At 34.2% G+C, this 14,930-nt stretch overlaps 1 protein-coding gene across 10 annotated transcripts in view; it reads right to left on the bottom strand.

Moving 5' to 3' along the window:
• Positions 1-14,930, bottom strand: part of LOC110810161 (casein kinase 1-like protein HD16) — a 33,489-nt gene that overhangs the window by 3,905 nt on the left and 14,654 nt on the right. For 9 of the 10 annotated variants that reach the window (XM_088218157.1, XM_088218159.1, XM_088218165.1 and 6 more), the window contains 6 exons: positions 5,101-5,621; positions 1,383-1,514; positions 1,216-1,289; positions 524-593; positions 330-385; positions 137-208 (listed from right to left, as the gene is read on the bottom strand). In XM_088218157.1, the coding sequence (XP_088074283.1) occupies positions 137-208; positions 330-385; positions 524-593; positions 1,216-1,289; positions 1,383-1,514; positions 5,101-5,547 (851 nt within the window). In that variant the 5' untranslated portion in view covers positions 5,548-5,621. Of the gene's footprint in view, positions 1-136; positions 209-329; positions 386-523; positions 594-1,215; positions 1,290-1,382; positions 1,515-5,100; positions 5,622-5,832; positions 5,977-14,930 lie in introns of those variants that run through there. The other variant, XM_022036229.2, reaches the window with a different exon arrangement.

The following is a 14,930-nucleotide window of genomic DNA, read 5'->3' as shown; positions in this document are numbered from 1 at the left end:
GAAAATAAATCTAACTACTTCCAGCAAAGGCTCTTAACCTAGCAGAGAATTACAAAGAATTAAAGCGATCAGAAAGTAAGTCAGGTCATCATTACAAGAACAACATGGGCACGTTTTGCAACAGAAAAGATTTTACCCTCGAGAGTGCATCTTCTCCAATATAGATATCGCTTCAATGGCAATGCATGCAACCATTTCAATGGACATCCTGCAAGTATCAAGATGCCAATCTCAGAAATCAAATGGAAGAAAATCCTATAGTAATAGAAACAAAACTTGAAGAAAATGAAAATCAAAAGTATTTATAAATTAATTTTCCACAAACTCACGTGTGAGCGTTATTATTCCAAACATCCCACAAGCTTGGTCCTAACATGTCCATTACCTGCAAACATTGAGATCCAATGAAAAAAAAAAACATTCTACAACATGGGAAAGGAAGCTGAAGAATACATCACAGACAGGTAACAAAACAATAAGATGAAAACATGATCAAGCAGCAAAAAGGAAAACAATAACATACCATTATATAATAGTCACCTTGGCGACCCTTGTAGTGCACACGCGGTACACCATGACTCCGACCAAGATTGCTGCGGTGGAGACAGCAAATAAGAGTTATAAATGTGGAAGACACAATTGTAGAATCTTAATATTCACAGTTCAAATTACAAGATCCAATTCAATTCGATGACAAAATCATTTGAATTGCATGGGTGAATAAGAATCTGTGATGAATCCTAAGCAGATTCTGGAAACCGATTATGCGATTCACCAACTATAGTTAAAACCGAAACATAATCAAATAATTAGACAATTTCCTTTCATTTAGTTACAATTTACAAGTTTGATAACAATATAGGTCACTGCCTTTTAAAAACAAATTATGTTCATATAAAAATATCATATATTTAAACTTTCTCTGGAAACAAATATTTTCTCAATTTTCTACAATACTAGTATCAATTTTGAAGATATTTTATTCTAGTACTTTTTATTTATACAACATATATTACGGAAAAATATCTGGATTAATAAAACATATTCTAAATCTTAAGTTTCAGTTAATTTTCATGATTTTCAATCCCAAAAAAAAATTAGATTTTTTATTCCAAATTTGATAGATGTATTTTTATTCCAAATTTGATAGAGTTAACAACTGCAACAGGAAAAACAATAATAAAAATAATATAGCAAAGACTTAACCGTACTCACTTGTAAACAGTCCACTCGTATGGTGGTCCATAGTTACATCCTTTGCTACTTCGATGTTCAAATTTCAAAGCTACCTGGAAGATAATGGTCACCAGGAATTGATTAAAAGATATGACAATAAATCTCTATATGTGCATGGAAGAAGCATTTAAAGATAAAATAGATACCTCTAAAGCTCCTGCGCCAGTTCTCTCACTTGTATTTGCAGGAGAAACACGTCGACCGACATATACTTGTCCAAATCCACCCTTTCCCAGCTTCCTTTCTAATTTGTACAGAGGGGAACCCCCAACTTGAACCTGTGGCCGCATAGTGAAGAACTCATATTCATTCCCCAAAAATTTAAAGTTCAGAGTAGCTATTTAAATAATTCAGAATTTTGGCAAAGTACTTATTTAGAAAGAAAAAAAGAATAAAAGCAAATATTTACCAAAAGAACAATATCTATGTTATTGTACACTAGTGATCCTCGGTGGTTCCTTATCTGGGGTTGGAAGGGGCAGGCGCGTAGCTTACTCTTGTTATCAGTACCTGGACCAATTTCCAATCTATTCTTTCCTCCCTACCACCGATCCTCTAAGCATTGGTAAATGTCCTCAAAACACAGCCATTATCAATTTTTGCGAGGAGATTCAGAGCAACAAAGGGTTTCATTTGGTGAATTGTGAATTAGTCAAACAGCCTCTTAATATGGGTTTAACCTTGGGTGATCATGGCATCAACTTTTGGGGTGTGTTTTAAGATGATGCTTCTTGGTAAATTACTTTTCTTAGGGATTTTTATGGAGGAAGGTGAATAGAGCCAAGTTACAAGTTGATGACAATAGGTTGGTGACCCAGGCAGTATAATCAGGTTCTTATCTTATGGCACCAGTGCGTGGAGGTGCATTAGTACTGGGTGGAAGGTTTTTGCTGATTATTTCCACACTAAGGTTGCCTCTACATCACGAGTCAATTTCTGAGAAAATGATTTGGTGAATGATTGTTAGTAACTATTGCTGAACAAATGGCTTGCTTTAAGGAATTCAAAAAGATTGGCAAGAGAGAAATTATGTTTACCCAATGCCTTTCTTCCATCTATGCGGAGCCATATAGGGGGATGAGCCTATTCTGAATCCAAATTTCACAGGATCCTTCTGAGTCAAGTCCTTTTTCCCTTCATCTTGTTCATCCTTCTATTGTCTCATTTGTGTTCCCACATACCCAAAAAACATGAATATGAATGTCTACTGAGAAACTTTCTTTATTTCCTGGAAATCCACTCACATGAGAGTACTTAATATTGACAACCTAATCAAGGGTAAAATCCTTGTGAATGGTGGCTTCCTTTGTAAAAGAGTAACTGAGACCCCAAACCATTTTTTTCACGTCCCCTCTTCACCACTTATAGTTTATTGCTTTTGACTTCCTCAAGTTGAATGTGTATGACTAACTCTATTACAAATGAATTCCAGGCTTAATTAGTACGGCATCCATGTCAATTAGAGCAGAAAATGCTTCTCTCTTCAATCCAGTAGCCATTCTGTGGGATCTTTGGAAAATTCCTCTTCTGAGATAGTTTGAGATTTACAGTTCCAGACCATCTATTTTTGTTTAAGGGTCACAAGCTCACTTTGGCAAACAACTTCATACTTTTATTAAAAAAAAAAGCTCACTTTGGCAAACCATTTGGGAGGCATCATGGATATTTCAACAAGTTTGCAAACTCTCTCCGCCTATTTCTAGTTTTCTTTAACTGTTCTTAAATTTTATCACTATCTGTTAGTAGATTCCCTTGGCTTTTACAACATTATCCTACTGGCATATACTATATTTTGCCAGTAGTAATGACAGAATGTATTCGGTTTGAATCTTACATTGCAAAAGTTCTTTGTCTAACACAACACTCCAAAATCCAAAAGCAGGTGCTACACATTATTTTGGTACCTCAAAGTTGTTATCACTGTAACTGTGAATTTGAATTATCTTTATCAAGTCTGTTGAACCAAGGAAGATCATCAAAATGTATCACTTATTGTACAGACTAACAGTGGCTGCTTATCGCAGTTACTAATATCCTAGCAACCAATACACAAATAAATTTATAAAGTAACTGTAAAAGTCAAAAGATTTGTATGACTAAAAAGGGAAGATAAGTATGATATCATTTCTCATCATTATCAGGCTAACACGTGAAGAATTCAAGACTACTAAACTTTCCATAGGCCAAAACCACCTTGTGTGAAGCAAAAAAATCCATTAAATGTTTCATAAGTTTCTAAACAAGGACTAAATCACACTCAATTCACATTTTTAACAAGATACCAAAAAATTCCAAATATAAATTGCTATAATTAAGCTAATCCACACTTCTCTATAGAACCGACACAAAAACCAGACACATAATTAACAGGTTGGAATCCCGATTTGAGATATGGAACATTAACTCCCGGTAAAAAGCATCTCCACATAGGGAATGTCGCTCCCATCTAAACAAGAAAAACTATTTTTCCTAAAGTGCTCCTAGACATTCAATAAAATATATCTAAAGAGAAGAAAGAAAAATTCAGTTTTCACCGAATATCCTGAGTTAGAAATACAAATATCCTGCCAGAGAAGTTGCAAACTTTAAGTTTTACCCTTCAGAACAAGTAACCAGAATGATCAAGAGATACAAAAGCCTAAGGAATGGTGAATATACAGATACTATGATATCACGTCATGATCAAGTTGAGAAGTAAACTCCGTATCAAATATCAGTCAAATTACTTTCATATTTTTAAGTAAAATTCAGTCGAAATAATTTCGTATCTAAAAATTCTCCTGATTGTTTATTGGAAAATGTCTCAAAGCATTCTCCATTTGTACCAAATTATATTCAAATCAGGTTTTTCAATAAGATAACCACATATCGCACCAGAACCCATGCACAATCTAAACACATGTACATCCTCTATCACAATAAATATCTCAACATAAATTTCCAAGCAAAATTACCAAATACACAGCATTCAAGTCAGAAGCACCTAAACCATCAATTCTGAAAAAATCCAAAGAAGCTCTTGAATACTCATTTGAGGTTTCCAATACATGCAACAAGAAAGAGTCCCAAATATCCTTCCACTCCAACCCGCTCCATGAAGGCATAATCAAAATAAAATACAAGCAAATGTTCACAATCTACCAAAGGACATCACCCAAAACTGGCGTCCATAAAAGACATAATTATAAAATAGAAAAAAAACTTAAATATTACATAATATAGAGTAATCATACAGGCACAAAGATTTGAACAAAAGATTATTTACAAATTCATGTGACAGTTTATATAGAATTCCACATAAGATAACCTACTTAATTTTTCTATCCACGTCAGTTGTGATGTCAGTCTGTAAGAAGATTATTCCGAGTCTTTTTACTCAGCATTTCGTATAATATATGGATGAAATACTTTTTAATTTATATTTAGAACATTTCAATTTAATTATCTCGCATAACGGGTATATATTAATACAAATTTCTATTAGTAACATGATAAAAACTTCAATCTATGATTAAATTAAGATTTTTAGCCCATTATTAATGGAAATATGACGAATCATCAACGTATACCAATCATAGAAAATAATAACTCTTCTTTCACTTGTACTTGACTCAGATTTGGTAGCAAACAGCACAACTCAGTGTTTCGGTTTTGACTAGCCATATGACCAAATCAGACATTTAATTCTATTCTAGAAACATGATAGCAGAACATGCACATCCATAAAACATAAACTAAAATACAGAAACACCAACATGCAAAACCTAATTCGCATAATCGAGCGTGGCTAAACCAAGACTTGAAGTGTAAATGCAACCAAAAGATGCGATGATTAAGGTTTGTATAGACAAAGAGATAGCAAACCTTCTCAGGAAGTGACGCTGTGTTTCCATCGTCTTCACCAGCATTGGCCTTGTCGTTGCTGCGGCCTCCACTCTCAAATTGATCCATCGGTTTCTCCCCTATCTCCTCTTTTCTAGCCCCACCGCCACCAGCGGCCACTCTCAACCCTTCACCCAAATTCCTGTTATCCTCCTTTTCCTCCGATGCCGCTGCCGCTGCGACCACTACGTTCTCATTGACTGGCTGCTGCTGTTGCGTATCGTTGTTGTCTCTATCGGTGTTGTCAAGGTCTTTGTTATCGTTATTGTTAATGTTGTTGGCGTCGTTGCTAGGGAGAACTGCTGCCGCCGCCGCCGCCCGCCGCCTCCTAGTCCGCGTCGCAATCGCCTCTCCCTGCTCGATCGGACTCGGCTGCTGCTGCTTCGCTGCTGCCCGGACCCCGCGCGCTCCGCTACGCAGTACCGGCATCGTTCATTCTTCGATTCTCATCACAACAAAACCCTAGAATCTCTATCGAGACAAACGACACTTGTTCCCTTTCACTGCACAATCGATCAAAGAAATACACGATAAAGATCAAAGAACAAACAATTCAAATTAGTGGTAAGGACTAAATTGTGCGGAGAATGGTGTCCACATCACGAGCAAAAGGAGTATGAACAAGAAACTGAAAAGTCAAAAACTTTTATACATGAAATCACAAAACTGGAAAACCGATTAAACAAAAGAGATTAGGGTTTCGCTGATCGTTACAGTTTGGGGATCTCAAAAGAGAGAGGGAGAGCAAACGAGCTTTGAGTGCTTAGACAGAGAAAAGAAGAGAAATAATATTTTATTAGTAAAAAAATTTTTGAAGGCTTTTTATTACTGAAAATTGAAAGAAGATAAATCGTTCCTTAAGACAGAAAAATTACATTTTATTTTTTCTAGAAAACAAAATGCTTTTAGATGAAAGTAAAAACTGTTTTTTATGTTTATGTAAGGACGAAATTATAAACTAGTATTTTTTAAAAAAATAAATTATAATGTGGATAATAAATAATATTTTCAACTAGTATATTTATTTATTGATGTTACTTTTTTATTAATTAAAAAATTAATATTTTCAAATTAAAATAATAATAGTTAATTTATTCAAATTCACTTTTAAAATATTTTTATCAATTTGTAGCACAAACACCAATTTATGTTGAACAAACTCTTAAGTCATTGCTGGCTTGTTACGTATTCATGCAGCAGTAAATTATAGAAGATTTACTAAAATAATTTTTCAAAGTATTTAGTATAATAATTACTATTATGTACTATTACCTTAAATTGCACCTTATATTTTTACCAATGTATAAGACAAACATCAACTTGTGTTGAAAGAACTCTTAAATTATTGTTGGCTCGCTACGTATTGATGGGTATTGAGTCAACTAGCTATCTAGAATTTCTTAATAAAAAAACTATCGGGTTGGAGCATTCCCGATCTTTTGACTTATGCGAGAGAGGCCTTAATAAGATAATCCAAGACCAACTTGTAAGGTAAGATGTTTTGGTGAGAGATGTGAGTACGACTGTAAGGCAAGATGTTTTGGTGAGTCCGCAGGGGCAAGGCTCTTGCCTATCGGGGCTAGAGTTGGCCATAGTAGATGGTCTGGTGATCTCATTTATGGTTCTATCCTTTTTTGGGACTATTTGCATTATGCGAGTCAAACCCCTGTTATAGAAGAATTACTGCAGTTGGAGGAGACTGTTCGGGGGGTTATGATGGGTGAAAGAATCAGAGCCAGGAAGAAAAAAGAAGCAGTGTCTGCAACAAAGTTTGCACGGAATTCCCACATGAGAGGACCCCATATGACATAGCCATGTGGATTTCCGGGACAGCGCTTGCCTTTGCTTTATTGCTGGCTATCGCAAAGAAAGCAAATCTATTCATGCATTAAATTGTAAAAATATACTAAAATAGTTTTTAAAAGTGCGTAGTGCAAAAATTATAAGGTATTTAGTAAAAATTACTAGTATGCATCATCACATTGAAAAATAAAATTATTATATTTGGTAATCATAATATAAAAATAAATTTAATCTTGAAATGTAAAAAATATTGGGAAACAAAATCACACCTAATATTTTTACTAATTTAAAACACAAATATCAGTTTGTGTTGAACGAACGCTTAAATCATTATTGACTCATTACGTATTCGTGCAATAAATTGTGAAACTTTACTAAAATAGTTTTTCAAAGTGTTTAGTGCAAAATTTATAAGGCATTAAGTAAAAATTACTAGTATGCGCTTTCACCTTAAAAAGTAAAAATTATTATATTCGGTAGTTATAATATAAAAATAGTTTTAAATCTTGATATATAAAAAAAAATAGGAAACAAAATCACACCTGATATTTTTTAATTAATTTGATTTTTAATCTTATCTTTTTATGTAACGTCTCATATTCCAGGAGTCACGAGCACTATTACTTTCCATTCAATTTAATTTACAACTAAGTTACGATAAGAGTGCAATAGAAATTAAAACTTCATACATTTATATACCTTGCGACAATACTCAAAATGAATATATCAAATGTATTACATGAGGCATTGCCTAGAGTAAAATGAAATAATAGATCAAGTTTCAGGAATTAGGGTTACCCTCCTTATAAAAGAGACAATCATACACAAAATGAGAGCCCCTTCACTGCTCTTGTTGATCCTTAACTTACTTATGATTGTCTTGTTCTTAAAAGAATAATTTGGGATGAGCTACTCGTGCTCAGTAAAAACAACAAAGTAACCTAACTACAGACCATTATACTGTGTATGGGAGGTAATTACTTAAATTAACTAAACAATTATTAAAATCATCTCTAGTATACACTCAGAATTACGGTTTTTAGGTATCCTATTGTGAGCATCACTTAAGACGAAAAAATTTGTCTTATGTACTTGAAACTTATTTTCTTTTCGTAATCAAAAATGACTTCCTAAATTGTTCGTCTCATGCTGTCCTTTCGAGCGAGTCTACATGTATATTACCTATGGTTTGCCTTTCCAGCATTAATCTTTAAATTTTGTTTGTTTGTCATCCATATTCCTGCAAGCTCTTATACTCATTCATTTTACTTTAACGCTTTCGTTCCTTATCTTCACCAATCATGATTCGTCGTTCACATACTATTAAACTCTACGCTTCAATTGTGTCAATTTCTACATTTACAGTTAAAATTTTCAATTATAATTAATAGTATATGATTCACAACATCGTCTAAGATTTTTCATTTCCCAGTTCAGTTTACAGTTTTACAACTTACAATATAGTATACGGTCTTACAATTTACAGTACAGTATACAATTTTATAGTTCACAGTATAATATTAAATTTTTAGTTCACAATATAGAATACATTTTACAATTCACAGTACGATATATAATTTTTACATTTTATAGTGCATTATACGATTTTACAGTCCATAATACAATATACAGTTTTTTAGTTTAACATTTTATACCTTAAACCTTAGACACTGAAATTTCATTATACGATGTCGTTTTGATTAATATCAAGAGGAGTAGTAAAGATCCCTACTATCAACATGGATATGATCATAATAACAATATAACAGTATAATATAGTACGATTGATTTTTACATCCACAAGATGAGGTCCACTAATCGACCGAACTTCAATCAAACAAGCACCTATCCCTCTGTAGACATAGTAACAATATCAATACAGTTAATTTTTTTGTTCATGGGATGGAGTTCACCAATCAACTGAAAGCGGTCACACATGCAAACACCCCTCCATGAACCCAATAATAGTAATAGTAAAGTTAATTTATTTGTTCATCCGATGGGGTTTACTAATCAACCGAAATCGGCTACATGTATAGCCACCCCTCCGTGAACATAGTAATAGTAACAATACAACTTATTTTTATTTGTTCACCAGATGAGATTCACCAATTGACCGAAACCTACTACACATGCACCCACCCATCTGTGAACACAGTAACAGTAATAATACATTTGATTTTGTCGTCCACGTGATAAGGTTCACTCTGAACACCACAATTCCTCTTTGTTTTATATTCCAGTATTTCACTAAAATTGGAATTCATCATTATTATCTATTAATTTTAGAGTCATGTTTCGTTACTTTCCAACCCTTTTTGTCTTCGTACTATTTGTTTACTTACTTTTTAGGCTTAATGTCAATTCTTTAATTTGTTTAGTTCCATAGACATTTAATTTTCTAATGTCCCTCTATCTTCCTTTTTCTCACACATTTTCATTTATTTACCTCTATAATAGCATACCCTGAATTAAGTAAATCGATATATTATTCATTTACATCATGCTTGTAATTTTCCTTATTATGGTGTAACTATGTTATTCTTATAAACTCCCTCAATTTACTGGTTATTACTTATAAATTTCCCTAAGAACGACGTGCTTCAAATGATTTTATTTCCTTTATTTGTAGGGCTGGCCATTTATCTTCTTAGAGATTATATAACGACTCGCTTTCTCTGGAGAGAAATGAGCGTTGCCTCACACATAATCTGATAAATTTTGTGTATCATTATGTTAATCCCTATGAATCAATAATACTCCCTTGTACGGAGTCATAATTCATGAAACTTATAACAATCTTTCGAAATTATATCACAATAATATATTCTAATCTACTTTACAATAATGTCTTAAGGTAGCTAAAAGATTCTTCAAAGTCTTCCTTTGATCTTGAACTCACTCATGACCTGAACTAATTTACATTGGGGGAGGGTGAATTGGGAAGAACTTTACAGACTCAATAAGAATAAAGTAGTATTCAAAACAGATATATGCAAATGCACATTCATAAAGGTTTAAATAAATGCAAATTTTATATTCATAGAAATCTAGTTTGCAAGACAACCATATTCATCATCATTATCGCTAACTATAACAAAAGAAACAATCAAGAACCACATCCCTTTTTATTACTCATTCTAACATATATCTAGGTACCGTACATATCTTTCTCATTCATAAATATCATCATATCGCATTGGATTCATATTCAGATAATTTCGTTTCGTTCACAAATACCATCAACCACCCCAGATATGTATCCATATCACTTTCATTTCCATGACATATTTTTATTTCCATTACTGGTATCACTAGGGGCCTATAGGGATCTCCGCTACACGTGGATATACAAAATATTTCTTTTATAATTCACTAACCGTTCTCATACTCCGTCCGGTAATGGACGCCATAATTATAAATCGTCTCAATACTCTATCCGGTAATGAGTGTTATAATTATAAATCGTCTCAATATCTCATCCGGTATGCGACTTCCCAGCTCCGTACGACTGAGGACACATTCACAGTGGAGTTCACCATATGTACCAAGTCCGTAAACTCTCTCCCATGATACACGGTAAGCTTTTTCCTATTCAAAAATTATCTTAACTTCATAAACTTAAACACCAATCACAAACATACATTTTCTTATATTTTCACATTTACTGACTTGTTCACGTATACGTTGTATATATAATTTACATTATGTAGCACACATCATATTATAAATATATACATGCACAATAATATCTTAACTACCCTTACACATATTTTTTATATAATCATGTCTACCATTAAAAACTTACAAATTTACACTCACATTCATACAACAGCTTTAATCACTTACCAATACATACATTATATTATATGTGCCCATAAATACACACAAATGCATATGCACTTAATTTATGCATATGTCATCCTGCACACATGTATTCATCTTACCTATATACTGCATATATTTACCATATATCACATATATCTATACGAAATCATATACTGCTTATTCAAAATAATTACCCACGTAATCATATGTATATATACATCAAGACATCCAATTTTTAACGTACACTCCCACCCATTATCTCCTATATGTGTATTATTTGGCACATGCACATACATTCAAACACGCTCAATTATGTATTCATATAGCTTCAACATTATTTTTAATTACACAAACACAATCATAGAAAACCATTCACACACTTTCATATACGGATGATAATTTGTGAGAAAATATATTCTAAAATTATCCATTAAACTGGAGTCCATTTTGAAATTAATAAATTATTTAAAAAAAACATGAAATTCCCAAATGAAAACTAACTCAATTCTTACTAAAATCTCCAATGAGAAAAGAAATCAGAAAGCTTTCAAACAATTTTGGTTCCATACAGTCAGCTCCCTTTCCAGTTTCTTATTCCCAATTTTCTTAAAATTTTCATACACATGATTAAGAATTTAATTTAAAGTAATAACCGAATGTAAGGTGGAAGAAAATTTACCGAAATCAGTGTCGAATTTGGCCTTTCTACCCAAAAGAGTGTGATTTCGATCTCTCTCTCTCCGATTCCCTGATTTTTGGCCTCGCACGGATCTTTGAATAGATCTAGAACATCGTATCGTGGTCTGCCTCACGTAGATCAGGTCCACCCAACACGCGTTTTGCTTCTTCTTCTTCAGCAACGCGCGTCGCATGCCCAACATTGCACGCCACACGCCTGGCACAGTGTGCTGCACACGTGGCAAGCGTGCCCATCACCGTACGTCGCGTGCTGCACGCCTGGCATAGCGCGCCCAGCACCACGCATCGCGTGCTGCGCGCCTAGCACCGCGTGTCGCGTGCCCAGCACCGCGTGCCGCACACTTAGCATAGGGTGCTCAACACCGTATGTCGCGTGTTGTGCGCCTGGCATACCGCGCCCAGCATCGCACGTCGCGTGCTCAGCACCGAGCGCAACCCTTCCTTTCCGGTTGCATGCACCACTCGCCCTACCTCCTTCCTCCTCCTCCTCCTCCTCCTCCTCCTCCTCCTTCTTCTTCTTTGGCAGCGCGCGCCGTGCGCCCAACACTGTGCATACAACATCCTCTTTTCTGGCCACGTGCCATGCTTTTTTCTTTCTCATTCTCTCATCTTCCTTCTTCTTCTTCTGCTAGGGTTTCTTTTCTTTTTTTTTTAATTTTTTTCTTTTCTTTTCTGGCCTGGGCCTGGACTCCCTTCTCTCTCTTGAGCCTCGTTATATAGGTTACCTTAATGAAGGTGAAAATTTTAACATTAGAAAACCCCTTAAAATTCATGGGTTCACGTATTTGCTCTCAATTTTCTTATTAATGATGTAAATTAGATTTACTACTATTAAATTTTTACACTCAACCGACTCAACACCTATTTTCTTTAGTTATCTTATAAACAATAAAACTTAATATTTTTTCTTTTTTTTAGCCCAACCTATTAAATTTACCAGTTGACCTATTTAAATTTAATTAAAATCAGTACTCATTTTTATTTTGACTCAACAACTTACCAAGTTTTAGTCTAACTTACTTGTACTACTAGTTAGTTCACTTAACTAATTTTAGTCAATTTTTGCCCAGTGTTTTTTGACCCTAATGGATTAAAAATGGTGGCAACTTTGATACAGTTTCACTCCCAAAGTCTTAAACAATTCTGAAATAAACCCTAAAACCTTAATACCAACATAACCAATTTCATTTTAAACTCACTAAAATGTTGGTTATGTCATACGCAACTGGTAAATTAGATATAGTTTTAGACCTTCCAAAATTTGATCGTAGAGTCTAACTAAATGTAAATTAACACAAGCATTCAGGATATTTAGATGATAAATTAACACATCTAAATATCCTCGTAGCAATAATATTCAATGGATAATTTTAAAAAAAATGAAATGGACAAACGAACCAAGGATATGGGGATAGGAACCAAGTTGTTATTACTCTTGATCTCGGTTTGAAGAGTCGCTCATGGCGATGTCAACCCCTCTCTGTCGTAACCTGCAGGTAGCCTACTCGAATTACTCAAATTTTTAGTTTTCCAAAGCAATAAATCAAGCTAAAACCTTAAATAGAGGGTGCCTTACCAAACATAACGGAACTCTTGGTAGCAACAACACTGGAGCTCCCAACACTCTTCTTCATGCGTGACCTCTCTTCTCAGTTTTCACTCCTCTCTCTTCCTCGTCGATCAGTTTCTCACTCTTTAGTATCTACTTAAAAATGTATGTATAAATATATATAAGGTGAGGTCAAATAACAATTGTTGGGTCTAGGGAATAAACCATGATCGTCTTATTTTAGGGTTTCATTAAAGGCAATATGAACATTTCACCGGGCCCTTTATGCAAAAGGGCATCCTGGCCATCCGATTCAGAGCATTCTTATAATTTTCTTTAGCTTTGGGCAAGATGGAATCCCTGTCATTAGATGGTTTCCGTCGGGCAATCCTAATCGTCCATTTTTCATTCTCACCTCCTTCTCCTCCGCGTGGTCCACATTTGGTTATTTTCTCCTCTATTTCGTTTTCGTTCTTCAATTTACCTATGCGGCTCATTTAGAGTCATTAATCGGCTTTCTCTCCCATGTACCTGCGTGGTCAACCCTAATTGGCCTCTAGAGACACCTCAACGACTGAGGTGTTGAGATTTCTTAAATTTATAGTTTTGCCTTGAATTTTGAGAATCTTTTCATTTTGGTCCTCCTAATTTACAGACTTTTCTTAACTTTCCAAATCTTTTTCGATTAACCCCTGTGTAGGATTTTTTTCTTAATTTTATTCAATATTTAAAATTTTAAAGTTATTTATTGGAAATTTTTGTATTCTTTCCAAGTGTAGTATTTCTTTAAAAATCGTTAACTTAATTAATCAACATTAATTAAATTTAGTGGTGAATTTTTGAAATTATTTCATTAAATTTGCACTCAAAATTTTATACACTAGTCCAGATTTCGAACTCTAGAAGCTTCTATTTCTGGTTCATTACAATCTCCCCCCTTCAAAAAATTTGATCATCCAAATTTATTATACATTTTTCAATATAACAAAGGGTATTCAGCTTTTGTCTCCTCTTCTTGTCCCCATGTCGCTTCTTTGTGTGAGTGGTGTTGCAATAAACCTTTACTAGGAGTATCATTTTATCCCTTCGATCCAGTATACGCACGTATACCTCTTTATAGGTCAGATCCTAAGTGCTCTTGTCAAATCATTTATCCTCATCATATAACCCCGCGACTCTTAATTTTTTTAGTACCCTCAGTGGCATGTCTATTTTTATATTCTTCCAAAATTAGTGCTATCAAGATTCTATTGCATAGGTTTTCTAATTTTTCTGAAATTAATTTCGAGGTTATGGAACGGTCTTTGGTATCATTGATGATTGACTACCTTCCTCTCAATAATTAAGTATCTAAAGAGTTTAGTCCCTCTAGTAAGTCATACCGGTCCTTGCACTCATCAAGGCCTACTTCCCTAAAGGTGCCTTGACTGATGTTTTGTTAACATTTCGATCATGATTTGTAGCGTCTATTTTTATGGGTCTTTGGTCACAACAATTTTGATGAGATATGTTCTATTTCCTAATCCCTTTTAGGTTTGAGTATGTTTTCTTTCTTCTAAAGAGTGCAAATTATTAAGCATAGATTTTTTTTAGATTGTAACATCATCATGAGGGATGGTCACCCTAAATGTCTGAAGGTAAAATCAATAAATCAAATAATTATTTGGTCTCGAAGTGTGACCCTCTTTAAGTGCCACTAAATTTTATTCACATATGCTATAGAAACTTATTTGAGAAGTCGGGTAGGGCTTGGGTATATGTTCTCATATCATGGTGATTATTCTAGAGTTACTGGTAGTTACTGGCAAAAGTTAGAGTCTACTTTATTGTTCAAGGGATCCTAGTAGATACATCTAAGGGCTAGGGCTAGTTTTTCTTTTCAGCAGCATCTGTGAGTTCAATTTAGTATGTTACCTTTTCCCCAGGGTACCTT

The sequence above is a fragment of the Carica papaya genome, chromosome 4 (genome assembly GCF_054855325.1).
Source record: "Carica papaya isolate Zhongbai chromosome 4, ASM5485532v1, whole genome shotgun sequence".
Lineage (NCBI taxonomy): Eukaryota > Viridiplantae > Streptophyta > Magnoliopsida > Brassicales > Caricaceae > Carica > Carica papaya.
This window is presented reverse-complemented; position numbering and strand designations above follow the sequence as displayed.